The sequence below is a fragment of the Accipiter gentilis genome, chromosome 33 (genome assembly GCF_929443795.1).
Source record: "Accipiter gentilis chromosome 33, bAccGen1.1, whole genome shotgun sequence".
NCBI lineage: Eukaryota > Metazoa > Chordata > Aves > Accipitriformes > Accipitridae > Astur > Astur gentilis.
In genome coordinates, this window is record NC_064912.1 from 18,737,621 (window position 1) to 18,765,591 (window position 27,971).

The 27,971-nt window shown below is 50.8% G+C and overlaps 1 protein-coding gene across 4 annotated transcripts in view; it reads left to right on the forward strand.

The window, feature by feature from the left end:
- LMF1 (lipase maturation factor 1) overlaps positions 1 to 27,166 on the forward strand; it is a 204,697-nt gene extending 177,531 nt beyond the window's left edge. For all 4 annotated transcript variants that reach the window (XM_049791579.1, XM_049791578.1, XM_049791577.1 and 1 more), the window contains 4 exons: positions 1,722 to 1,875; positions 4,985 to 5,168; positions 15,412 to 15,524; positions 26,452 to 27,166. In XM_049791579.1, the coding sequence (XP_049647536.1) occupies positions 1,722 to 1,875; positions 4,985 to 5,168; positions 15,412 to 15,524; positions 26,452 to 26,626 (626 nt within the window). In that variant the 3' untranslated portion in view covers positions 26,627 to 27,166. The remainder of the gene's footprint in view (positions 1 to 1,721; positions 1,876 to 4,984; positions 5,169 to 15,411; positions 15,525 to 26,451) is intronic.
- The last annotated feature ends 805 nt before the right edge of the window (positions 27,167 to 27,971 follow it).

Here is a 27,971-nt window from a genome sequence, read left to right on the forward strand (position 1 = left end):
ACAACACTCAAGTTGCACCTTCCTTTCTGGAGGAGAAATCAAAGGGCACCTCTTCGCTATGGCACTCGGCGAGTCACCGTGAGGGGGAGGTAGATCCTTTTTTGAAAAGCTTGCTCCTTTTCTGTGATGTTCTCCAGAAAACCTTACGGAGCCAGGGTGCCCAAGCAAGGAGAACCATCCCTACATACCACTGCTCTGGAGGGTAGATGTGTCCCTGTTCTGGGCTTTTAAAAAGGGGTAATCCGTAAGTAAAGGGTAGGGTATCTGTAATATTCTGGGTGAATTTGGATTTCTGTATATTTTTTCCTGCTAACAAAGCAGAGGTTGTTGAGCTGGTGCTGACGGGCTGTGTGGCAAGAGGCTTAGAGGAGCTCTCACCCCTGGGTCACCAGAGCAGAAGACAGGAGGGTACCCAGCCATGCCCTGCTCGTGACCTGATTTTACAAGGCTTTGGCCACATCCTTGAAGCGTGTGCGTTTAATTCCTACTGAGACCTCAAATTCCCACTGCTAGTGCTCAGCTCCTGCCTGCTCAATCCAGATCCCGCTGGCTCGTGTCCCATGCTCCTTCCCCAAGTTTTGCTCCATCCTTGCCATGTAGATTTTTTTTTTCCTTGTATTAAACCTTTTTTCTCAGTAGCTGTGACCCCAAGGGCATGATGACCATCACCACCTGCCGCAGGACGAGCAGTCTGTGCATGATTATCGTCATAAACTATGACCAGAGGAGCCGCTGACGCTGCCCGTATGGTGGAGAGCTCTGTGTCTGTACCTGCTCTTTCATTACAGGCTGGGAAGTTCAGCCCATCTAGAAGATAAAAAAATGCCCCGCAGACTCCTACTGCTCTCCCAGCAGCACGGGGGGGGTGAAGGGAGGCATCTCAGCGAGCTCTTTCCCAAATCAAATGATTCTCCAGAAATGTTCTCAGACTAAACAATTATTAATAGCTTCTGAGAGAGGTTCAAATAAACATCCCTCTCCTGCAGAGATAAGGGGAAAGCTACATGCAATTGCTTTGAATCTGATCCTTTGGTTGTTAATGTTAAATAAATTTAAAACGGCCATAAGGGTAGGAACCCTCAGAGGTCACGTCTGCTTATTTGTCTGATTGCAGTAGGTGTCTCCTTAGACTGAAACCCAGCACAGTGCTGCTCCTGCAAACCGAATACCAAAGCCCTGGTGAAGCAACACACGTCTCATACATAAATGATAAGCAATAGAGATTTTGCAAAAGGAAAACGAGGTCTGAATGGAGCTAGTGAGTGAGAGGGAGGAAAATGCAAGAAATAAGTTGGTGGTGAGAGCCTGGGGCAGCGGGGAGGAGGCAGCCCCGGGCAGGAGCGGAGCCCCGGGGAGCTGGAGGCACTCCACGCACGGCTTACGAACCGGGAGGGCAATTTTGAGCAAGGTGCAAGTGCCAGCTGTGTTTTTTCCCCTGTATTAAAGCAATGATTAATCTTACATTTTAGACATTTTTCTTTTTAGCCCTTTCTCAGACTATTTAGAGAAAGGCAGATCTCTGGAGCGATAGCGTATGGCCCTTGGCAAGGTCAGGGCGATAACGGCGAAGCGTTTTGTCGGCCCCAGAGCCGAGAGCAGCTGTGGGCACCCAGGCAGGGTCCCAGTCACTGCTGGGGGGGTGGGCAGGGGAGCTGGGGGAGCAGAGCCCATCGCCGGCGGTGAAATCACCTTCTTCTGGTCTGCTTTTGTGTCCCGAACAGGCTGCTATGTCCGCAAAGTGGTGAACATCTCCTTTGGCCTCCTGATTGCTTATCTCAGCATCCCGGTTGTCCTAAACCTGCTCAACTCCAGACAAGTGATGAACACCTCGTTCAACCCTCTCAGAATAGTGAACACCTACGGAGCTTTCGGGAGGTACGTGTATTTTAATGGCACGTTGTATGGCTCTGCTCCTTTCTCCAGCATAGTCTGACAGCCAGTCTGTGTATCTTGAACCTAAGAGAAATCCTTCCAGTAGCCAGTAGATTTGGAGTATCTGTTTATGAGAGAGAAGAAGAAAAGGAGCAGGTTTCTTTCCCACCGAATTACAATTTATTTTCCTTGAGCTACTTTTAGTTAGCTCAGTATATTGATGTAGCAAATGTAATAGCAGGATGAAAATATCCATAAGAGAGTTCATCCAGTGGATAGTCTTCACCATCACCAGCCCGCTTTATTTATGGTGAACTTCTCTTCCCCTCCGCGCATTTGCTCTCCCTTATGTAAATATTCACATAAGCTATTGGGTAGCAGATTTTAGGCCAACAAAAGGAAGTGCTTTTTCCAACGAGTGACTTGGGGAATTCATTGCTACAGGAAACTGTGGAGACGAAAGTATAAATGGCCTCAAAAAAGAACAAGGCAGATTGAGAGGACGGGCCCAGCAGCAGTCTGGCTGCTGCCTTCAGCTCAGGAAATCCCGCTTACGGCTGCAAGGTGGGACTGGACAAGGGAAGCATCTCCAGCTGCGTTTGCAAACAGGCTGGTTTTTAAACATCGGAGTCTGGGGTTTCTGGGGACAGGTCACCAGGCTTCGGTCAGCCACAGTTGGGCTCACCGTAACCGTTCTTGTGTGCCATCCATCCCAGCCTCTTCCTGATCAGGACAGCTGAGAAAATGCTGAAAAGCAGGGCTTCATCAGAACAGGGGCAACAACAGGGCCAGTCTTCTCTGCCGGGACCTCTGGCTTTGCCACCGTCTTGCTGTGGTGGCCACGGGGTGTTCCCCAGAGGTCTGAGCCGAGTGGTGGGATGGGCGGCTCTTGGGTTAGTGGGCTCTGGACGAGGTCCCCCAGGAGAAGCCAACGGTGATTTAATAGGTTTTAGAAAAGGCGAAGCGGGTTGGCTGTTGAGAGGGCTGGCTGAGCTGATGGTGAAGGGGAGGAGCAGGTCTCACGGTGAGCACTGGAGGTGCAGAGGACACCTGGAGCGCTCAAATTAATATGATGTTTTCCCCAGTTTTTCAAATAGCAGAAATTTCTGTGGAAAGAAGAAAGTTAGAAAAACTCTTGGTTAAAAATATCAACGCTAGTTGTGGAAAATGCTGAAGATTCCCCTTTTTTTTGAGAGAGAGGGAGAAATTACCCTGAACCTCTTTGAAGGCTGGAGTGGTGAAGCTACGGGAGATTGTTTTCTTTGGGTTGTTGTTCTTTTTCTTCTTCAGTCTATGGTTTCTGTTTCAACAGTTACCAGAACCTAAAGAGCATGTGATGAAATGCTGCTGTAATATGTTTGTAATTCCAGCCTATGTAAACCAATAAAAAGAGGATTGCAGCTTATAATGAATATACGATTATGTGAAACTTGACATATTTTGAATCACACAGTAGGAACATACTTTTATTAGTAATTTGGTGTCCCTGATTTACAGTGTGTTTCTAACCATTGGGCAGCTGGCCACGGCTCATAACTCAGCCCAGCGTATAATATGGAACTTGGCTGGAGAATCCAGAAATCTATTAAATGTAGGTAACAATTATAAGCGGAGACGTACAGCATTCCTTGGGTTGTAAGCATCTATCACTGGAAGCCATCAGGGGAGAAGGTGGAGGCTGTGTGTTTCCAAACTTTCAGTTTCTTGGGTTGGAGGAGGAAGGACCAAAGTAGTAAAAAATTAAAAGGGTGTTGGGAGCTGGACAACTTTGATAGGCAGAGTTACGCAGTTATGTGTTCGTTATGGAAAACAGCCCTCCAGTGTAGGCGAGCGTCACTGACAGGTCATTGAGAATTTGATGATGGTGTTTTCACGTGGGCTTTCTGTGGCCTCGGGAGTTTGCCGTCCCCACTGCTCTGCCACCTTGCTGTGCAGAGAGAGCCCTGCCAACAGTGAAGGCTGCCATGACCTGCCATAAGGCCAGGGTGCTTTTGAACGAAATTTCTGTACATCGAATGGGTATTGGGGGGCTTTTTTCTTTTACATTTTCTGCTTTTCTTGGCTTGGTTTGCATTGGCTCACACGTTACCTCCTCCTCTTGCTCAGTACTAGCTCCATGAGACCTGTCTTCCAGCCGGGACGGTGAAATGTTTGGGTGCATGGAGACAACTGTTAATGGTGCCCCAAGAGTCAGCTCCTGGGGGATGCTCCGTATGGAGCCAACCACCTCCCCAAGGCCCAAGCGGCTGTACCCAGTTAACCCAGGCTCATTGCGAGCGGGTCCTGCCCTTTGCCGTGGCCAAGGCTCGAGCCGAAGCTCAGCGCTCCGTGACCAGCGGTGCTGCGGGGAGAGCCGGGCTCGCAAAGGGGATGCTGGAGTGGCCCCAACTGGAAGCTGCTCTGCTGGTCCTGCAGCTGGAGGTCTCAGGGCCAGACCTCTGAAACGCCAAGGCAGGATTTCTGTGCGCAATCGCCTGTGAAACTCCCCCCGCAGATATCGTCGGTGGCCGTGCCGTTAGGGCAGCCACACGCGCCAGTTACAAGCCTCTGTTTTTGCACAGGGCACATGCTAAAAACCTGGAGATGGAGCTGTGTATTGTGACCATCCTTCATCTCCGCTTTCTGGTGTCATCAGGAGCCTGTAGTCGGAGAGCTCTTGTATCATGGGGGTCATCAGAGTAACAGAAACAAAGGTTTTCTTCGGAAACATGGGACAAAGAGAGAAGTTGGTGCAGGTTGAAGGTGCTCATGTGGGGCTTGGGAGACACGCCTTATATTCTCTCAATGTCTTGGACAAGTGTTAGGCTCTGATCTAGAAAGATAGACCCATCGAGTTCAGTAGGAATCATCTTTTGGGGCCATCGTCCCTCCTTGGACTGGCACAACTGCAGTGTGATAGAGGGGAGTGTGGGAGGGCACGGAAATTGAAATTTTCCCTGTACTTTGCTGCTGGAGAGAGAAAAGTCTGCTGGACAGACAGGTTCTCTGTAGCGTGACCCATCACGATCCAACTGTACCACAAGGCCACTGACTCGTGTTGCCACGTTGTCTCTCATGAACTAGCCATTTTACATGACTTGAGACAAAAACAGTATCGTGTTGTGTCCCACAGCATTACCAAGGAGAGAACAGAAGTCGTCCTTCAGGGAACGTCCAGCCTGGATCCCAACGACCCCGCTGCTGTCTGGGAGGAGTATGACTTCAAATGCAAGCCCGGGGACTTGAAGAGGAGGCCATGCTTTATAACCCCCTACCACTACCGCCTGGACTGGCTTATGTGGTTTGCTGCCTTCCAGGTACATGCCTTTTGGGTGTCTTGAGACTTGGGTGTCCCTGGACCAGGAAAAACAATTTATATGAATTTACTATGTGCTGGTGCGGGTGAGGGGATATTTGAAGCCCCAGCTAAGTTAATTACGTTAAAAAAAAAAAAAAAAAAAGGTTGTATTCCTAAAGGATGTCTGCTGCTAGCGTAATGAAACTCTTGGAAATTTTATGTGAGGCTTTTTAATTGTTTCTCAGCCACAACAAGAGTTAAAGACATTGAGAAAGCCCCCGGACTGCACCTGCCCCTGGGGAAGCGGTGGCACAGCGGGGCAGAACCTCGCAGGGTGCCCGGGACTGGCCAGGGCTGGCAGCATCCCCAGCTGCCCGCTCCACCGGCCAGCTCGAACCCGCATCCCTGCTGGGGACACCCCTGGGGACACCGGCCGCTGCTTTCACTGCCTGCCTGCCTACCTGTGGACCTAGGGTCCCTCAAAATATCCTCCCCCTGTGGTATCAGCAAATAGGTGACAGCCATAAATTACAAAAGAGGAGGGAAAACTTGTAAAATTAGTGATTTGACATCTTTTAGCCTATTCTGCAAAACCTCATTCGTGTGAGCATGAGAACTTGGACCGGGTTCTACAGAGCTGGGGCTTACAGCAGCGGTATGAGACAAACCCATCTCAGACTATCACGGGCTTTCTCTTTGTTCCCGTATCCTCTCCCGGTGTATTCTCTTCCCTCGCTTCTCTCCCCCTGCCCCAAACTTCTCTGTTTGCTTTCTTTGTGGTATTTTCATTTAGGCGCCTTTTGGATTCCTCAGCGATGACATAACCATCGCTCTTTGGCTATGGTTTTATATTTACCCCGCTAGTTTTTGTGTGCTGGAATTTCATTTAATCTGCATTAGGTATGCTTATCCCTCAGCAAGCCGACAGCAAAGGTTAAAACTCAAGCCAGCAACGGTGCCCAGCGTTACATAAAGGTGCAGAAGGTTGAATGGGAGCTGTCGGTTTAAATCTGACTGTATTTTGGGAGGGCTCTAGCAGTGGAGGAGAAATCCAGCTTACCCAAGCGAAGGTTCCTTCTGAGATGAGAGAAAGACTGTTTGTTTCCAGGGCATGAAAGCTTTAAAATACAAAGTGCTCTCAGGTTTAAAACCAAAGGACAGGGCATAAATACCGATGCATCACAGGTGAGCGCGGGCTGCGCTGGTGCCGAGAGATGCCGTCTCTCCGCAGAGCCGGGTCGGGTGCTGAGCGACCGGGATGTACGGGACAGCCCGGGGAGGAGGAGGAGGAGGAGGCAGAGGAAAAAAGCCTCCTTTGCATCTTTATTAGTAGGTGTTTAATTCACTGGAAGGTTCCCCCAAGTGTTTCTGTTCGCCTGGGCGCGGGGCGCTGCTGGAGCGCGTGCCTGCCAAGGTGTCTGTCCACACCGGCTGATTAACAGCAATTAGCATCGAGGGTCTCCTTGCGCTGGCAGGAGGAAGGTGCTCGTCTCCTGTGCTGGAGGTGCATGTCAGCCCCGGAGCGTGTCCGTCACCTCCCTGCTCCACCGGCTGCCGGTGGAGATGGGTCTGTTGCCCCTTCCCAGTCATCCCAGTTTGGGCATCCCGCGCCCACTGCAGCGGTCCCTCGTCCCCTCCTGGCGCTGGGGAATTTGCCGTGACCCGCCCTGGTGCACACGGGTCTCCGTGAAGCAATTTCAGATCCTGCTTAGAAGAGGTATTAACAAAAGGTGCAGAAAGGAGGAAAAAAAAAACCTTCTGAAAAGTGGGGATGACTCTGGTTGAAAACAACAGGGAGGCAAGTAGCCTAGGTGCAGTAGCAAGCGTTTTCAAGTCTGGATGCTCAAGGATGTAAATACCTGCTTCAGCATGGAAGTAAATCCCATTTGGAGTGGCTGAATGTTTGTTTGAAAACTGTGAGCTGTATATTTGGTGCCAGCTGTCATCCCCAGGAAAGCTGGCTGTCCTGCCGTGCCCCCCGCGCCGCCGCAGCCAGGAGAAGTCGCCGTCGTTCGGATGTTGTTTAGACGTGACTCACGCAGAGCGGCAGAAAGGATGAGAAACCAAAAGTCGAAACCCCAGAAGAAATTTGTGAAGCCAGGCAAGTTTTGCAAACCCCATACAGTAGTTTACGGAGTCCATAAAACCAAGTTACTTCAGCCTCTGGATTAGATTTAATTTGTTTTTAAAAGTTCTGGATTTTTTCTACGCCACCGCTCGCAGTCTGCCCCATTGCTTCCCGAGCAGGCGGCCGCAGGGCTGGTTTTGCAGTTCGTTGGCGGTGGCCAGGTAAGGAGCTGACATATCCAGCTCTGACAGGCTGCAGAAAAGCCGGGGACTTGGGGAGAAGATATTTACCATCCCTTTGTGCTGCTCGTGACAGGTTCCTCTTTGCACCTCATCACCGCTTGACATATGATGCCTTCCTCCGCTCGGGGTTTCCTGCGAAACTTTCCACCTTGGCTATAGCTGCAGGATTCGCTTTGAAGAGCCGGAGCACGGGAGAGCCAGGCCCTTGGCACGGCTGGCGCGGGCCGGCACGGCAGGGGAGCCGCCGGCATGGCCCTGGCGCAGGAACGGGAGGAGCCGTGGTGCTGCTTCACCTCTGAATTGCAATTTATTAGTTGACTGCCTCTTAATTACCGTTCCAGTAGTGCCATAATTATATGTAATGTAGCATGGCATTATTTTCCAGGAAACAATTTTCTTGATGTTAATTTTATTATCTAAATAGAATATGCCTTTTCACTTGTTTTCTAAATCCCCTCTTTGTTTTGTATGTCTCGACATCCCGAGGGTGCTGTAGCTCTGAATTGAAGCCCTTCATTTAGTTCTGGCAGGGACATAACCCATCCAGAAACATGTCTGCGTTGCTTCTTCCCGTCTGCAGAAGGGGAAAAACTCCCACGAACCGGCCGCGGCATGCGGAAACTTGCGCGACCCTTTTCAGTTGTTTCTCAGCAGCCACCTCGGACGGGAGCCCCTTCGCTCCATCGCCCAGCCGATAACCTGGTCGCCTGGGTGCAGAGTGGGCTGGGGTGATCTCAACAAAAATAACGTGTCTGTCGGTCAGTAGCTGATGTTCGAGTGCTTGTTGCTGAGGTCGGTCGCGCCGGCTCACCTACCTCCATGGAAGCAATTTAAACCAAGGTCTGAGCCAACGTAATGCACATGCGCATTTTTAAGGGGAGCTACTGCTAATTGAAAAGAATGGCACGATGTGCTCCTTGCATTTGCAGATGCCACCAGGCTGTGAGCACAACAGAGGACAAGGTCTAAAAGCCCGGCGATCTTGCCGGTTTCGGTCCGAGCGGACAGGAGAGCGTGCGCGGTGCTGCACACAGGCAGGACCCGTCGCCTGCCCCGGGATGGGATGGAGCAGAGCACCGTGCTCCGGGGAAGCCTCTTGGGCTGAGTGCGCAAGGATAAGCATGCTTACAAAAAGGCGTTGTGAAAAGGCAAACGCGATACCATGATAGGCGAGCAGGCGTTCGGCCGTGCGTGGTGTCACGCTCCCGCTACGCTCAGTGGAGGACCCAATTTGGGAAGGATGCAGCTGACTGGCAAGGGTGCAGCAGAGGGACCCGCAGAAAGAGCAGAGGTGCAGAAACCTTCTCCCACAGCAGCAGAACGAACAAATCTGCCTGGGCATCCCATTCTCAAAACAGGTTTGGAATAGGCGAAAACCTACTGCAAAGGGGAAAGCAGCAATCTGTTTTCTGTGTCCCTGCAGAGAAGGGAGGAAAGAATGGATGAAATGGTAGAATATGATTTAATCTCAGGAAAATTCAAGTTAAGCATTAGAAAAATCTTTCACCCCTTGACACTCGTGTTAGTGCAAAGACATCCTGTTTTTACAGAAGCTGGAGGCAAATTGTTAAAGCTTTGTCTGTCGTCCAGCTACTGATGGCAATGCTTCTGTAATTATTTGACTTCTCGTTTGTGATGGGCGTTTGTAGAAGGAGCCCAGCCATCACAACCCAAAACTGAGCTATGCTGTGCTGCATGTACAAAAAGCATTACAATTTTTGGCAGGCTGTGGGTGGATTCAGCATCGTTAATAAATAGCAACCAGAAAACAAAATGCTGCTCATAGTTTTGGGGCTTCAAGTTGGACACTTTTCCTGGTAGCAGGATGTCTTGGACTTTACAAAAGCCAGTTGTTTATCGTACCAAAGATTTGTTCTTCACCAGTGGGCAGCAGTGGAAAGCCTTCAGCGCTGTGAATAAAGAAAAAATCAAAGGGAAGGCTTTTTCCCTCCTTACTATGGCATGAAGGTTGTTTATTCTGTTCGGGGAATGCATTTGGCCAACGCGAAGACACGCTCTTGGTGCTTACCAAATAATAACTACTCAAAAACTAACAAATCTAATGCCCTCTCCATATTGTTTTTTAAAGCCCAGTGCCTTGTTGCATTGCACCTTGAAGCTGCTCCAAAAGTCTCTGAGTGTCGGCACTGGCACAGAAGCGATTCAGACTGGTGGCCCGTTGTCGCTGTGTCCTACAGGGTCTGCAAACTGTCAGCAAACCCGCCGCAGAGCAGCGTTTGCGATGCACTGAGAAGCAGGCTGTGTTTTCCAGATACGATGTGTAAGTTTACGGATAAACTTCAGCTGCCTTCCTAAGAGAAGAGGGAAACTTCAGCAACGGGATTGATGCTCCGAGGATCTTCCCTGGGTGGTAACAGCGGGTCGTGCCGGAGGCTTCGCGTTATCACACACGAACTGGAAGAGCTGAGAAAATGTAACCTTATTTATAGAGAAGGCAGATGAATATTTTTGTGAAATATTTTATTCAAGCCTCTGTTATCTTGGTCTTCCAGACAGAAGGTGCTTACAGGAAAAAGCTGCATGGCAGCAGAACGGAGGAGGAGGTGTGTGTAACGTAATAAAACCTAAACCTCATGTGCAGTGTACTAAGCACAGCCTTTTACATTTCCTTTCTTCCCCCTTCTAAAAATACAGGCCTCAATTCACTTCCATTTTCCATTGCAGCATTCATACATTTTGGTCCATGTTCAGCATGTAAGAATTTTATTTTCTTCTTTTAACTGTGATTACTTGTCTCCCTGTGAATATGAATAATTTCAAACCCCCAAGCTGCATTTAGACAAACTGCAGGCTGGATCACGGGCAGACTCACCTCTAGTAGTAATACTGTGATGGAAGTGCCCAGAAACCCAAATAAGACTGATAGCCTATCGTGCCGTGGACTGTATAAATACAGAGTAAGACCTTGTCTATGCAGGGAATGATTATTGTCTGCAGTGGCTATTGTATCTCCCTGTCTAGACTCTATTCTGGAACAAAGTGACTTTTCTTTCCAAATACAGAGGTGATACGGGAGCAATGCCAGGTGCACGATTTCCCTGTATAGGCAAGATCGAAGAGCCGGTTCCCAAAGTCTTGCTCCGCCTTTTATTCCTCAGCCCGGACCTGCCATGCTCTGCACTGCACCAGCCTCCTCCGGGGACCTGCTGCTTTCCCAAGCATTTTCTAATAGGACGGGCTAAGGGATGGCTTTTAGTGAGGCTTGAGAAACTGCCCCCGCTGAAATACTATACGTTGAGCCAGACCTGCGGAGAAACGGCTTGCCTCTCTGGGAAACTGGTAGAAAGAAGGGGATGTGGTTATTGGAGATAATGAGAAGTGATGCGACCTGACGTAGCCTTTGACCTTCCTTGGTTAAGTCGCTTGGGTAGCGGGATGGTAGCAAACGGCGGTGAGCTGGAATATTATAAAAAGGCAAATGGTTGCATTAGTAATGCCCTCTGTTCTGTGGGACATGGATTGTTTCTCCAGCTGATAGCGCAAGTTCTCTAAACGGCAACAGTTGAAGGCGCTCAGCTACAGAAGTGGAAACAGCAGTGTAAACAGCAATGTGAATATTGGGTGAAAATATCCAGGACGGTGGAGTTACTGCTTTACATCCCGCAGTGGGTAGGCTGTGACGTGAAAAATGCCCCTTACGACATAGCGCGGGAAATGTAAACCTCCCCTACCCCTCGGTCACCCGCCCTCGCACACCGAGGCCGATGTGAAACCGTGCAGGGCTCCCAACCATGTGAAATAATAATGCTGGGCTCCTGTGCCAAGTTTCCAGCTGTTTCCACATGTGCATCTCATACTTACCTCCTCCCGTGTGCCTGTGCCAGGACTGAGATTCAATAAAATGCCACACTAATCCACAGTCCTTTTTCATTAAATGACCAATTAAAGCTAGAGGAAAAGGGTTCTTATTATTATTATTTCAGTTGGGAACATGTTCCCTGTAGCGCCGGGTGGTTTTTATATGTATTTTTTGCGTTGATTGTATTCTCTTCTACTTTGTTATCTCTGCAGTTTCGTCACTACTGCGTCTGGTTTGCCCCCAGCTCCTCGCTGTTGCCTGACTTCGCAGGGATTTGGTTTTAAATTCTGTAAAGTTATTAAATACTTTTGTATACAAGTTAATGTATTCAAGGTGAGAATGCCGTGTTTATACACTGGTAGAGCATATAGGTGGAGAGGTCAGAGAATATAAACAGTTGGAGAGAGGGCTCGGGGCAGCGTTGCTCCCGGGAGGTCGTGGTACCCCGGGGTGCGCAGTGATGTCCTATTTGTTAGTCCACTGTGTTATACCTAAAACCTGATTTTCGGAGGTCTTGGGTGCTGGTACCAGCTGTAAGGACAGTTAAAGCTGATCTGGTTTGCTGGAGAGTCGCACCCGTTGCATTTCTGTGGGTCTGCACGGACTGTCCGGGAACACAGAAAGGCTTCAGCTTTGTGGTGAAGGTAGCGTTGCTTTGGAAACCTTTCCCTCTGCCCGAGCTGCCGTTCTCAGGCTTTTGAGTTGGGTTTGATGATGGGGTTTTTATCTGTTTAGGTTCCTTAGTTGCTTTCTATGCTAAAACAGAAAGAAAACTCTCAGAAGATAAAGGAGAGAGGCATGTCCCTCCTTTGGGGGGTCTGCACCTCCCCAGGGATGCTCTGTTCAGGGTCGGACAGCGAGCTGCGCAGCTCGGGGCACATTTCGACATGCTACAGCCACTTGCAGCAGCAGGCTGTGCAGGTTATTGGTTCCCCAGTAATCCCAGCACGGGTATGGCATGGGCCCTGCGTGGCACGAGGTGAGCTGCAGCCCCAGGTTTTGGAGGACAGGAGCCTGGTCCGTGCCCATGTCCTGACGGCGGCGCAGGGTCAGTCCCCGGCTGCCTGTCTTTGTGCTCGGTGAACATCCAAAACCTAAAGGTGAACCCAATGTGTGCGTGCATGCCCACCTTAAAGCAAAATGTGCATCTCTCCTGGCTTTTTTATTAATCCACTGGATGGTTCAAGGTCTGACTCTCCTGTTTTGCACGCTCAGAGCTGGCAAAAGCAGAGCGCAGCGCCAGGCGAATCCCTCCCATCCTGACGGTCGCAGCTCTGCAAACAGCGTTTGGGTCTGGGTCTCACTGCATCCACAGACAGAGGAACTGTCACCTTCCCACCTTGTGGTGTGATCCTTCCCTGGACGCAGCCCAGATCTCCTGGACTCTTTTTTTTCCTCCCTTTGCCACCATATCACTTTACAGAGTAATGAGTTAAACAGCGCGGTCGTTAGTGCAGCTCGGCTCCTGCGTGCTCCGAGCATCGGCGGCGTGCGATATCTAAGCCTTCGTGCTGGGGGGAGTGTGGGGGGCTGCACCGGGTGGAAATTTCTCACCGCAGACTTTGCTGGGGCCAGACATGTTGTAAATTTTACAAGAAAAACACTTTACAAACCAGAAGTCCAACTCTCATGCGCATGGAGCTGCTAATTAACAATTTGGAGACCATGTGAGCCAGAGAGCCGATTCCACTGTTACAGAGCCCTCCCGGTTTTGAATCGGGCTTTGAAGATTTGGGGTCCTCCATAAAGCTCTAGCTCCGGGAGTCTGGTGATTTCTGTTTCTGTTCTTCTCCAGCTTCTCCCCAGCTCGCACACAGAACCCTCACACCTCCCAGGCCCTCCTGGAAATGGCACTTAAAATCACACAGAGCGCTTTAAAAAGGGCTCCAGGGAGGCACAAGATGCTGAAGGTCTGACTCGCGATATTTGATCGTCTGCAATTGCTGTCGCACCTCTCGGGAGGTCCCTGCTCACGGCCAAGGATTCCCCGGGCTGCAGGTCTCAGCGTGGCACCCCCTCTCCCGAACATCTCGGGCATCGCGGAGCCCTTGAGGGGCACGGAGCTGCTGGGCTGGAAGTTTTGGCGTGAGTCGTCCTGTGACGATGCAGTCAGGCCCTTGGCAGGGATGCTGCCGGCTTTTCCTGCAGCCCTGCCAGCCCTGGCAGGGTTATTGCAAGACTTGCAAGGTTTATGTTTAACATCTCGCGTGATGCCAAGCTCCCGGCTCCAGGGCTCGCCGCGGCTCCCCCTCCCAGACCGCTGCGTCGGGGCCACCGTGGCCTCGGTCGTGCGGGGGCTGAGGTTGCCCCGTCCCAATCTTGAGAGCCGCCACCACCTCCTCTGCGCCGGGAAGGGGACCGGGAGACGGGAGGGAGGGGATGGCAGGGGGTGTCGGTGGAAGGAGGGGTGCGCCGGAGCTTAGACGGGGCTTTGGGGTGGGCAGAGGATGGCGAGGGGCTGGCGGTGGGAAACATCCCTGGCTCCATCACCCATCCATGCGCGGTGAGGCAGGACGGAAGCAGGCGGATGGGGAGAGTAATCTTTTTTAAAAAGTTGTTGGCTTAAATAACTGTGGTTTTCCTCTAAATTGTGATGAGCATGGGTCAGAAACCCTGCGAGGTAGAGCTGCTGCTTCATGGGCCTTTCCCTGAGCGTTTGGTGTTTTCCATCTCGTTTCTCTCCTCTGTTGCCCTTAGCAACGGAAATAACAAACTTTACCATTAGAAAAGATTTGCCGAGTAACTTTGCCTTGATGTTCTGCATTAGTCACAGTCCTGCAGGTACAGCTGCTGGGTTTCGCTTTCCCACAGTGTCCCCTACTGCTTGCATTAAAAAATCCATTTAAGTACACATTAAAAAAGGAGGAAAAAAAAAATCTTAATGGAAGTATAAGGCACAAAAAGTCACAGAAGGGAAAATGGATTTTATGGAGCCTCAGCAAGAATCCCTGCAAAGAGCATGAGAAGCATGGATTCGTGGAGGGAGGTAAATGCAGAGCCGAGTTCTGCCACTGCAGCTTGGACTGCGGCTCCCGAGAGCTGGTCTGCTCCCTTGCAGCGGCTGCAGGATTAAGGGTATGGCACAGGCACGGGATGTAAGGAGGACAGATTAGATTAAAGGTAATAAAGAAGAGAAAGGAATCAGGAACAGAAAAGTCACTTTCTTCTGTTTTCTCTCTGGTAACACAATAGGGGAAAGCAGCCTGGTTTAAAATGATGGATAGATCGTCATTTCAAAATGTGACGTTACTGTTCCTCTGCGGAGCTCGCAGCTCTAAGAAATGATTAAAATCAAGCGTTCGGCTGGCACAATAGGCAAGAACCCCTCCAGCTGTGGTAGATACACGTAAAGTCAAAAAGAGATTTGTGATCTAAGATGGAGGAGGAGCAGCAGGTGATGGGTGTTGGGGAGAACCGGGGGTGGTGGGTGCCGTGTCCCCAGGGAAGGACGAGGTGTGAGCTACGCGTCTCCCTGAGCGGCAACGCACCGCGCTTTCCTGGTAGCACCGGTTGTAGGCTTATTCCTGGCACTGGGACAAAGCAGTGCCGCAGGCTCAGCAGGGATGCAGGGCTGGCAGAAATGCCCCTCAGGCATCGCACCTTGAGCAGAGGTCGCTATCCGGGACGGGCGAAGGTGCAGAGGCATCCCTGACCGTCATCTAGTCTCTAATCATCAGCTGGGCTGTGGTCGCTGGCCGTGGGCACGCTTTTCGCCCCTCTCAGCTGTGGTGTGAATTCCTTTGGGGATGCTTGAGATGGAGGATGCTACTTTGCAGTTGGGGCAGGCTGGGAGAGTGCACGTAGCCGTCCCAGCTCAGCTAACGAACGACTCATTAAACCTTTGCGACTTGTGTGCCCTGGGTTGCGTCCGTGCCCTCGGAGATGATTTCCAGACGAGACGAGCTCAGTGAAGCTCTCCCTGCTCCCCGCAGATGCCAGAGGGTCTCGGTCTGGAGCTCAAGGTGTTGGATCCCACGGGATCTGTTCCCTGCCACACCAGGAAGTTCATCGTTTGCTACCCAAACCAGTTGTAATCTCTCCCCAGAGACCACACAGAAGTCTTTTGTGCTAATAACACTACATGACAAGCCCAGCAATGCCTAATGTTTATATTTCTTATTCCTTTCCCAAGACCTATGAGCAGAATGAATGGATAATCCACTTGGCTGGGAAGCTGCTGGCCCAGGAGGAGGAGACCTTGTCCTTGATGGCCACGAACCCATTTGCGGGCCGAGCACCCCCACGGTAAGGTTGGAGTTTTGCCGAGGGAGCTGGAAGTACCCAGACTCCGTGGTGTTCCTATCTTGGACGTGCACGCGTGGTTTCTGGTGACGGATTGGGTTTTGTATTTGATGGTACCCAGTGGTCTTTAAATAGGGTGGGTTTAATACGAGGACACCTTTAGATTTTTTGCCATTATCACTTTGCGAGCTCAGATCAAAACTACCATTTCTACCAGCCTACTGAGGTATTTCAAAGACAAAACAGTCCGGCAGAAAGGATTGGGTTTGTGGACACTTGTCGTGGAATTGTTTGTGTTTTCAGTGAAGAGACAAAGCAAACATCAGCAAGCGAAAGGCACAGATGAAACCCCAAGGTTTTTTACAAAAGGAAATTTTTCACAAAAGTGTATTTTGTTGATGAAGTTATTTTTAGCTGAGAAAACATTTTAAGGGAATTTTGGATCAACTCAAGTAATATTATGCTCTTGCTAATATTTTCCATTTGAGGCTCTTAGGATGGACTGCAAACAAGGCTGAAAGTTCACAGCACCATGTGAAATGAACTTCCTCTTGAACCCTGCTGAAGTTTTTCAGCTTTAGCGCAGTGCATCCCCCAAACCTTCTGAGGAGAGACTCCTTTTCCAGCCAAGACACTACGAACTTCCACCTTTCACCAAACCGCTTCCTCAGAGACGGTTTACACATCCCAAGGTGGCATAAACGTGCAAACCCAAGATGGTTCAGACTCTGAGCTGAACGTATATAACCTGCAAAAAAACAGAGCAGAAGCACAGGTTGGAATACAACCACTGAGTTGCTCACCATCATATTTGAGTACTTCTAATAACCGCATTTCTGGGGTTCCCCAGGCACCCAGCCCTGTCTCGTAGTGCACAGGCACCTTATCAGAGCATCAGTACAGGCTGATGGGAGCACACTCCCTCCAAGTACAGGAGCCAAGACCTCTGTAAGAACAGGTATTTTGGGGGTTTTGGCACATATTTTCATTTGAGAACCTGTTTTCCCATCGGTGCAGCATCACAGAGCGAGCCAGTGGGCGCTCCTGGCAGGATCCTGCCCGTAGCCCAGAGACTCACAGCCGTACCGGAGTTCCCGTAAATGATGGTTTATAGCTCAGGGTGCGTTATAGGGTGGTGTCCGTTTGCTGGGTTACCCAAGCAGAGGATCTGTCACACACAAATAATGTCGCCTTGGCTCTGGTCCAGGAGGGCTCGCGGGGACCTCTGTTAATTATTGCTACAAAAGGCGTGCTGGGCTAGACCGGCACAGCCCTTGCCACAGACGAATCCAGCTTTAATAATGCGTACGGAGGAGTTTTAGCTCCGATGAGCTGCGCTGGGGTTGGCTTTCCGTGCAAGGAGCAGCGTGCTGATGCTGCGCGTCAGCTGGTCTCGCTCGGTGGTGTTGAGAGGAGCACGTGAAACCTCTTTGCTCCGGGTTGCGTTCCCGTTTTGGCCGTGTTTTCTTTGTTTTTAGGGACCTTCGTTTGACTGCAGGTGCATTTATCAGCCAAAGTAGGGTCCGCAGCTTGTGACAGCGAGCTGGACCCCCCCACACACCGCTCCCTGCCACCTCCTTTTTGGGGACTGCTCAGAAGACCCCATGGAGGTGGCACCTTTCTGATGGCCAGGGAAAGGGCACGGTGCAGCCCCGGCACTTTTGCAGCCACTCACGTGGCGAAGGCGATGGGTGCCTCAGCAGGGTGCTAACGAACGCCGGAGCTCACAGCGGGCAGAAATTCAGCCCAGTGACAGGGCTCGCCCACCGGGATGCGGCAGGAGCTGGGTCCGTCGGGAGCTCGTCACGGAGATGGTGTTGGGGCATCTGAGCTGGAAGAGCGACCGGAGAACCTGCATTGTGTTGGCTCCATCTCGGGTGGATTTATCAGCAGAGTGTCTCCAAACTTTGCTCGTGTACCCGAGGCTCAGTGCCATAAATTCACCGAGCGGCGTTCATTGTGGGGTGTTCTTTTGCGTTGCTTTTTTTTTTAATTAAAAGAAAAAAAAAAAAAAAAAAAGCAAGTCAGACCTGAGTGTTGGCTGACCCCAGGGGTTTTAGCAGAACCTGGGACCTTTAGACACCGAGTCACCGGTTTGAATTAGGTGTCCCCTGGTGCCAGCAGCCAGAAGCCATGACCATCTGGTGGCTGCTGGCAATAAACGGCTCTCGCGGTTCACGGAGCGACAGAAGCATTTGATAATCCCAGAGCTGTTTATTACCACGTGTCCCCCAGTGCCATAAACGTTGCTCCTGGTACTCACTGCGACTGAGGCTGAAAACAAGACATTGTAACAGATTAAAAATCAAGAAAATGTATATCATGTCTTGCTGTCCAAGACTTTGCCATAGATGGGCTGCATCTCTTCTAAGCTTTCTGGCACTGATGGTGTTAAAAAAAATTAAAATAAGGTAGTTGAACACAGGAACTCATTTTAAAATGAAAATAATGAAGTGAGATGTGGCTGGGATAACACTACTTTGCTCCAGGTGGTGAATAGTTTTTTTTATTGTATTCTGTAACAGGTGAGGAAGTGAAATGTTCAGGAATTTAAAGCAAAACCAAAAGCAAATCTTTATCTTTGTTAGTTTTTATAGGATGACGATTGCAGAGCGTACCGAGGAATACAAGCAGGTCCAATAAGTAATTACACAGCAGCGTGGATGCTGTGTTGAACACACGGTGCTATAGATCTTGTTGAACAGGGTCTTGATTCATGCGTTACCTTGGTTTAACCAAAGCACAGACTCTGTTTTCACTCTTTAGCAGCTAGTTTATAGTAGGAAAAGATCAGGATCCAGCACTGGTTTTATGTGTCAGCTGCCTTTGCTCTGGCATTAGCTTTGCTTTAAAAGTTTTTCATGGGTCTAGTGTATTTTTGGGTGGCGTAAAATAAAAATAACAATTTACAAATGCTCGTTTTGGCTCAGACCAAAACCCAACACCCCGTTTCACTCTGGATCCCAGGTTGTGGGTCACGTTTTGGGTTTGGGCGAGCCAAATCCAAACACCTGGGACATTGGCACCATTCGGATTTTTACCCAGGTGTGAAGGCGAGGGCTGGGGGCACGGGTGGGTGCTCACACCTTCCCTGAGCTGGGGTCGTGGGTGCAGGGTCGTATCCTGCACTGGGCTCTCACGTCAGTCACCGATTCCTGTTGCTATTTACATTTCTTCGGTTATTCCTTGTTTGTTGTTAGCGCTTTCCCTGCATAAGGGAACTGAGGTGACTGTTTGCCTTTTTTTTTTTTTTCCACTTCTTGTGCCCCATCCCAGTTCTGCTGGGTTTACACTCGTGGCGCTTGCAGCTCCATCAGCTCCTTTTCACCCAGCGTTACTTCGGCTCAGGCGGGCTCACCTGCTCGGTTTGGGGTTTTTTCCTTTAAATTTCAAAAACGCCATTTCTTTGTTTTATTTTAAAAATCCCCTTGTTGCACGTTGAAGCTCCCAGCAGGGCTGGCGACCCCCCTGCAACCCCAGCATGGCCAGAACCCGGGGGATTGATCCGTGCCCTCCGATCTGGGTGCAAGAAGTATAAGAAGAAGCAGTTAGCGGGATATCTTCTGGGTTTTTATCTAGACCCCTTATTAACTGAGCGCTGGATGCGGGCATCCTCAGCGCTGACGGCCGCTTACAGCCAGCAATCATCTTTTTGTTATCATTTCATTTTAGTTGTGAAAAGCCTTAAATATAAGCCGCAGTGGTAACACCTGGAAAGAAAAGATAATTCAGGGTGGCTGTAGCTGTGATAGTTTCCGAAGGACATCCCTGCACCCTCACCCATGAGCCGGAGCCCGTCTGCGGCTGCTCCAAACCTTTAACGCACCTTCACTCCCACCTTCCAGCTAAGGATTGTGCCCACCACGGCTCGGCTCCCTTCGGTAGCTGGGTGGAAAAAAGCTAATTTTCCTCCCATATTCCCCCGCGCCCCCCCCCCAGAGGGAATTTTGAGACTTAATTATTTTCATTCCCTGCTAGACTAAATAATTAGGGGAAGGGACTGTTTTCCATAAGAACATTACGCTCCATACTCCACGGAGTTTATTCTGTTAATGGAAACTCTACACCTTAAATAGCCAAGGGACTTTCAAAATGAGTTAATGCCTTCGAAATGAAATTTCTGAGACCAAAGTTTGTAGGTTTCTTTACAACTCTAGAAATTATAGTATTTTTTCAAGTGTGATAAACTTAAAATGAGAAACAGGTGACTGATTAAAAATGAGGGTATTGTTGAGCGCCCAGCCTAGCTGAGTGTGAAGCTTTACTTCAAGCAAGTGATGTTTGTGGAATGTAGATTTACAAAATATTATTGTGCAGCGGATAGTTCATAAAACACCAGCCGTCATAAATCTGAACGGTAGGGCTTTGGCTGAGAAATTAATAAGTGTTTAACGCACCGCCATGGAAACAGACTGCAACAATGAAAGAAAACAAAAATCAGATTTTGCCTACAGAAGGAGGGAAAAAAAAAATCAGGTTTATTTTTGACTGAAGTGTTCGGTGTCTCTGATATTAAATCATGTTCACTTAAGGACTTTTATTCCAATTATAGTAGCACTTTGTTGAAAAAGCCCCAACACGTAGCTGAAGACCTGGATTTGTAGCTGTGGTGTTATTTATGGAGGCAGCACTTCCCATTTGATGCTACCTGGCTGCAGGAACTCAAGAAGAATATAGCGTTTGGTATTTTTTTTTTATTTGATTGCCCATTTATTTCCCATTTGCGTCACAGCTACTGGGCTTTATACATGGGGGCACGTCGGGCTGGATTTTCAGGCCGTGTAAGTCCCCATGGACCCTGGCAGAAGATGCAGGTGCTTTCCCGTGGGACCTGCGGAGACATACAACCCAAGCCGTGGGAAGGACTTTGTCATATTTTCACGGTATGGAAGCCACTTTGGGGGCTGCTCCCTTGGACACCCCCAAAATGGGTAAAGGTAATTCTGTGGCTATTGAAAGCAGTGCTGAGAGCAGGCAGGGAGTGTGGAGTTACTGGAAAATACGGGCATCACTGGGATGTAGGTGGAAATGGCATTTCTGTTCTGCAAGGTCTCTGCCCAGAAGTCTTTAGAGGAGGCGGGAGCGGTGCTTATGGGCATGGGATGCTCCGTGGGGATGTGAGTCCCTCGGGGTTTGACCTTGGTGTTGCTGAATCCCGAGTGCCTCCTCTCACCCCGAGGCATTTCGCTGCCAGGACAAGTCTCCCTCCAAGTACCCGTGTGGTCCACGCAACGTGACAGCGTAAGGGAGCGATGTAAATCCGCAGAGTCCCCAAAGCCTTTCCCACAAGCGCTGGTGTCTTCTGCCCAGAGAAGTAGAATATTTTGTATGGTTTTCCCACTGAAAAGCAGCTTTGCCAGCAATGAAACTGTCCTGGGAGGTGACAGGATTCTCAGAGGGGAAAAACTATAAACACATTCTTTTGGCTTTCTCACTGGGTTTCGCCATGGTGAAATGCTTTATTGCAGTTCGTTTCTTCTTTCCCTATAATTTAAAAGAAAATCTTTATCATCAACATTATAAGGTTGATATTATCAGAATGAAATGATTCCACTCTCCTTAATGAAAGTTTAAGGGATTTTCTTTCAGTAAAAACAACCTCAGTCTTTCAGCGTTGTCAGGGAGGGCAGAGCTCATCTCAGAGCATCGGGATTTCCCCCAGGGTGGGAAACGGGGTTTCCAGCCACCTCTCCTAGCGGTGGCACGTGGGGCAGCTTCACCGTGGCCGGGACTGCGCCGCGTGTCCCGTGGCCGTGGGAGGCATCTCCCTTGGAAGGGCAGCTCCTGCCTTGGCTCCGTGGGGAGCATCGGCCGCGTCCCCGTCACGCCTGCGAAACGCTAAACTGAAACCCATACACTGGGTCTGTCCGTGCCGAAAGTAATCCTGGCCAGTGCTGTGAGCCTCGGGAGGAGCCAGGTTTCCTTCCCCCAAGGTTTGCTCTGCCCTCGGTATAGATGCAGCCTCTGAGCCTCCCTTTCTAACGTGTCCGTGGGGGAATAAACCCACTTTCCCATCTCCCAAAAGAGTTTTGAGGATGCTCCGGCTCTGCAGGGCCAGACCTTGCAGGAGCCTTGGAGAAAGGGAAGTCAGCAGTGTTGAAAAACAACCCATAAAACTGCCCTTATTCTGCAAACTTGGGCCAAGATGAATTTACGATCCCTCCTGCTAACGGGGCTAGAATAAGCAAGAAAACCGATGATGGAGTCTCTGTTACTGTAATGAATTTGTACTTTCCACTGCCACTTGCTCCCTGATTTACAATGGAGTGGGGAACCTTGTGATAAAAAAAACCCCAACAACAAAAAAAAAAACCCCAAATCGAAAAGACGCCCCGTGTTTTGGTTTCTTTCTTCCCTCTCCCACCCCGCCTTGCCCTGTCAGGCCATTAATTCTAACAGAAACCACCGGCTCTGGTTTTTTCCCTCGAACCCCTCAGCTGTTGCAGGGAGACAGCTGCACCCTCTGGAACTAATTACAGCTGTCTGGGAGATTTAGCCCTCCATCCCAACAACTCCAATATTGCTGCTAATTTTTAACACGTACAGTTGGAAGATGTCATAATAGGCTGATATATGATCGAATCTTAAAAGTGCTACAGCGCAGCTGCTACCGGGCATCTGGCGGGATGAATATATTGATTTAAAAAATAACGTTTATTATTTTTAGCCTTCCTGCCCTCCTCGAGGCTGTGGCTTTGCCCGATCCGGGTGGCGATGGAGAGCGGGTTCTTGCCCAGAAGGGTGGTGGCAGGCGGGTCCCGGCATCCCGTCCGGGGCGGTGGGTCCTTCTGGGCGGCTCAGTGGTCCTCCCTCTTCCAGCCTTCCGCACTGGGATCAGCGCCGTGGCTCTGCCAGCACCTCCCAGGCAGCGCCGTGGGGCTCGGGAGAAGCTGCCAAAGGGGCCCTTCTGCCCTTGTCCCTGTTGTTGTCATAGCAGAGAGGGTTTTCCGTCTCCAGCAGGAGAAACATCCGACTTGCTTTATCAGACCATATCTTGTTTCCTGGCTTCTCAAGAGATTCTTTTGCCCTCGTGTGTCTTCTAAGGGACCTAACCTGGGCTCAGCTGGTTCAGCCTGATTCTCCTCCGGAGCATTTCCCTGCCCGGCTGCAATAGCTGGTGCCCGGTGCTTCCCCGGGAGCCAGGAGGAGCTGCCGGCTTGCGTTCGGTCAGTAAATCCTGGGAGACTGCTCGCAGCCAGGATTGTCCTTCCTGACCTTTCTGACTGTCTCCTCTGAAACACGAGTCTTGCTCATCCTTCTCCGAGTATGGGTGACCACCTGTGGCCTTAGTCTCCTTTTAACGTAGACGAAGTCAGGTAGCTTCCCCATGACCTTCTTGAAGATGTTCCAATTTCTCCAGAGCAGCCAGCAAGGTTCACACGTGCCGGCGGTTTCCTGCATCAGAGGAGGCTCAGAGACCAGTGGATCCCTTCCACCAGCCAGAAGGTCTCCGCCTGAGCCCCAGAATTGCAAAAATCACAAGCAACTGCTGATAAGGTGATCTGTAGCTTGTAGCAGCTTCTTAATCTGCAGGCAACCACGCATGCGCGCGTCTCGCCTGAGTTACAAGCTGTCCAGGGCTCCAAGTGATGCTTGTAAACTCTGTGAGCCCTGAAATGATGGACTCCGGGGTGTTAATGCTTCTGCCCTGTTAGTGCAGGAGCACGTTCGCTCCCCAAATCCTGAGAGGAGGGAGCGGGGCCAGCGGGGCAGTGCTGGAGGAGTTTGCAAATCCTGTAACTTCAGGACTGAGGCACCCAGGTAGATTATAAATACGGGGGTAGCTTGTAAACTCTACGAGCCCTGAAATGAGGGGCTCTGGTGAGTATTAAACTCTGCAGCTTTTACATCTGTGAGCCTTGCAAGAAATGATTCCCATGGGTTCCAGGTTTTCCGCATTTCTCCCACAGCCCCTAACCCCGGGAAGGACGGAGAGGACGGCTGGCAGAGGGTCTGGGTGCTGCCATCGTATTTTGATGCTCAGAGGAATTCGGATGCTGGGAGATATTCCCGCTGCAGTTTCTCCATCCTGCAGCACACGTTGGCTGCTGCAGCCCCGTAAAGGCTCTTTGGTACCTCCGTTTGCCAGAATGGAAACCTTCAAGTCTTGAATCCCAGGGAAGCGCCGGCGGTGCAGGACAGCGAAGAGCCGTGGGCTGTGGTGTGCCGGAGCTTTATAGCTCATCGCTGGGTGAGTGGTTCAGCTCCTGGAAGAGCTCAGCTCTGTGGAGTTTACAAAGTCCACAGCCCACGGAGCTGGGTGGGTTCCTCCTCCATGGATCTTGTTATCCTGACATGGACCGTGCATCCCAACACTCCAGCTCAGGTGGAGCGGGCTGGGGGGAGCAGAGTGACCGTGGCTGGGACGAGAAGGTGGCTCAATTTAGAGGTCGGGGGGCTTAGGGGGGATTCTTCAGATTGATTTAGGCTCTGAACAGAAGAGCCTGAAACATAGTCAGATAGAAAGGCAAACTTTATGCCACAAAAATGCATCTTCAATTGCATGTGGTTGCTTTAATGCTCACACGGTTCTAGTTTTACATGCCGATTCCTTTGATAGCAAACATTTTCATAGACAGAGAACATATGGGAAAAATCATACCAAATCAGTTGATAGATATTATTTAATCTGGGCAGGCAAGCCCATTCGAAAGGGACAAGGAAATTTTCATTCCAGAGGGGTTATAGGACAGTCTTTGAGGTTGGGGAGAAGGCGCTTCTGTGTCTCAGCAGAGAGCTGGCATCTCCTGAGGTCTCCTAGGTCTGCCCTGGGAGCTCAGATAAGAGCTCTCTGCCCTCTGCATCCCCTTCTAGAAAATGGGAACTTTACCAGATGGGGTTTGCAGATAGCTCCTTCAGCGTGGAGCACCCCATTATACCCATATTGTGGGTGCACATGGAGACAGGTCCAGCTTGGTAGATGCTCTGCAATCGCTTAGTGAAGAAAAACCCCAAAAGCCCCGGTACGGCAGGCAGAGGGAGGCTTCGAGCAGCAGAGAGATTGACATAAAATCAGCCACTGAAGCTTTTGGGGGATATGTTTTCTGAATTCAAGAAAGCAGTCAAGGAGCACAGCTTGGAAATCTCTAACCATCCCGGACAGGAGCCTGCAGGCTACCTGGACCCGCAGGAACGTTGCCATTCAGTAACGCTCTAATTACTAACAGGAAATTTTGTGCTCCTGCGAAGTAAACACTGTGGGAGTAACAACACTTCAGCCCCCGTTTGACTTTTACCAGCCTCAGAAAAGAGGCGGGGAGAGAGGGTGTAGAAATGGCCCCAACTGTAATGAAACCAGCAGCTGCAGGGCAGCATTTTTGGTGATAAGAAGCAGGTTTGTGCACCCCGAGCCCCCAGCCAGGGCTGGGGCATTGCCCCCTCCTCTGCCCATTGACTTTCCCGTATTTGAGGGCTGGTACCTCCCTGCAGCCCCCCCATCGGTGGGCAGCGAGGTGGGGTGCCGGGGCGGCCCGGGATGCTGTGCTGCAGAGCGGTACGGCATCGGGGGACACCTCCGTCCCCACGCTTCCCTTGGCACCCAGCCCTTACCCCTTCTTTAAATTAGAGCTGTCCCACTGCAGCTTCGAATGGATTACTCTGGGCTTCCTTGGATCCCCTCTTCGTCCTCGGCGGAGGTGGAAACGTGGAGATACTTGTGTTTTCATTCCAGCCAGGAAACGATCAGAAAACAGATGATGATGCCGGTTGCTGCAAGTCAGCAGCGAGCGATGGGCGTGATGAACAGCTCCACGTTAATGTGTTTTGTTGGGAGAATCATTTCTATATTGCTCATCTGGGTACCCAGCAAGATTTAAATTGAGATGTCGAGATGTGATTGCAGTAGAACTTTTAACTGGGTGCAGTTTTATCCATCATCTGCAACCTCCCCTGCTTCCCGTCGGAGTGCCGGTGTTACAAAGGTGGGCGCTAATGGCAATTATATAGGAGTCGTCCCTAATTATTTTAGCAGTAGGAAGGAACTTTACGGCTGCCCGAGGTGGAGCCCTGGGAGCGAGCAGCTGCAGGACCGTGGTGCCCTGCTCAGTAGCAGGGTTTGTATTTTAGTAGTGAAGCAAAGCAGGTTTAAATGAGCATTGACATGACTTTGACATTTTTATATTGTGGGTTATTTTATGAACTTATCCAGCAAATGCGGCGATGCACTCTGCAAACAGGGACCACAACGCTGGAGGACCAGGGTGTTACTCCTTCTCTTGTCAGCATGCCCTACATCAAGCGGGACCAAACCTCCCGAACTGAGCGGCATGGTTAGCCTCCGAATGTGTTTCGCGACACTGATGAATGCTTCTTTCTGCACTGTTTTAAAATCTCCTTTTCTGTCAACTCCCAGGGCGGCCAGAAAACAGATGCGCTCGTAGCCCCGCTAATAAGCTGCGGAGCAGAAGGAGCAGCGGCTGGCTGGGGCAGAGGGATGCTGGGGGAGCTGGGGCGGGAGTCAGGCTCTGTACCTAAAAATCTCCCAGGCAGAAATACTCCATAGTTGCTCTCGAAAAGGAAAAAAAGAAAAAATTCCTGCTTTTATTACTATTCTTTCAAACTTGATTGTAGACAGGTGCGTGGAGCGCGCGGCGGCGGTGGGGAGCACGCAGGGCGGAGGTATTAAAGCTTCTCTGCCTTGTGCGTCGTTCCGAAATCGCATCAAGAGGAGCCCGGGACCTCCCCGGTGCTTTGCTCCAGCAGGGTCGGCTGCATCGCTGCCTCCGGCTGCGGGCACCCCAGGGATGGATGGAGCACTGGGATGCGGGAGCTAGCCAGGCCGAGCAACCTTGAGCTGACTTCTCCATCCAGCTACAGAAAGGCTCAAAAATCCCACTCCCCGGGGACTGTAAAGAGGGTCCGACACCTTTCTGCCTCCACCCAGCAGTGGTGCCAGCCCCTCCTGAGCAGGCTGTGCTTTGTTTCTCTGCAGGTGGATCCGAGGGGAACACTTCAAGTACAAATTCAGCCAACCTGGGGGAAAGCACGCCAGCGAGGGGAGGTGGTGGATTCGGAAGAGGATCGGCCCTTACTTCCCCCCCGTCAACCTCCAGGGCCTGAAGAAGTTTTACGAAGACAGGAATTGGCCGTACCCCGTGCGGGACTGATGGAGGAGGATGAGCAAGGTCAAGAGGGACTGGCTGGGGAAGAGGGAGAGCAGTCAGCTCCCTTACAAACCACATGTCCTGGCTCTGTCTGTATTTTTTATCCATATCCTTGTTTACACATATTTTACAGAAGGTTCCCAGCCAACCTGTCCACCTGCTGTTGTGGTCTGGTTTTTCTCATCCTTCTGTTTCTTTCTGTTCATCCTTCTCACCACGGCCTCACCAGATGATCGATTTCTTTTGCCGGGCTGCTCCATTCAGAAATTGTCAGCTCTAGAATTTGGGAAAAAGGTGAACAAATACCACGATTAGTTTTGGCTAGGTGTTGGTGTTGCTTTCCCCGACCCGTTGCATTGTGTGATGGCTGCAGAGGCACAAGGGGAGATTTCGGGGTGGTCTCCTGCCTCAGCCAGCGACCCCTGAGGCTCACAGATTCCTTGGGGTCCGGCATCGGGCAGAGCAGCCGGGTCCTGCTCTGCAGCCGGCTCATGCGGAGGTGATGCTGGCCAGGCACGGAGCACCGCTCCTCCATCCCATCCCATCCCCATGTGCGCCGCCAGCACTGAGCCGTCAAAACTGCTTTATTCCCAACACAGCTGTCCCCACACTGCCCTTGCTGTCACCCTGAGAAGGGCCCGGTCATCACCTTCTCACCGCGGGTTAATGACTGGGCTGAGCTATGTGTCCTGCCTGCCGGGCATGATCCGGCTGTCCCGCAGTTCATCCCCAGGGCATCATGGCAAGCCAGGGCTGGGCAATGCCCCCAGGCTGGGCAAAACACTCTGGGACCTCACTCTGAATTTCTCTTGTCCCTCCTGTTTGCTTTGGAGTCTCCCCTCATCTCGGTCTGTGTTTAAAATCACCCCACATTGTCCCACCACGCAGGTTTTGCTCAGTGAGCCCAAATCACAGTGACGGGAGGGAAGCGAGAGCAAGAACGTGGACGGCGTCTGAAACAGCCAGCAACTGGCCGGGGTAGTTTATAATAATCGATTGCTTGTTAGCACATTCTGCTGCACACGTTTCTTCTTGCAGGGGGAAAAAAAAAAAAAAAAAGATCAAAGCAAGCTGTGTAACGCATAAAACCCCGTTGTATCAGGCTTGCCTGCAGAAAGCCGCAGGTTTACTGTGAAACCCGAAATAGCTCCTTGCTGGAGCTGCCGTGTGGGCTCTGTGACTCAGCCCCGAGGACAAGCGCAGCCCTGTGCGGCCGCTCCGTCCCACGTCCCATCGCTGCCGATGCTCGTGGGTCGCCCGGGCGGCAGCGGCCGGGTTGGAAAAGCGGCCGGAGTCAACAAGTCTGCCGCCAGCCCCACCGCGTTTAAACAGGTCTTGTTTTAAGGCC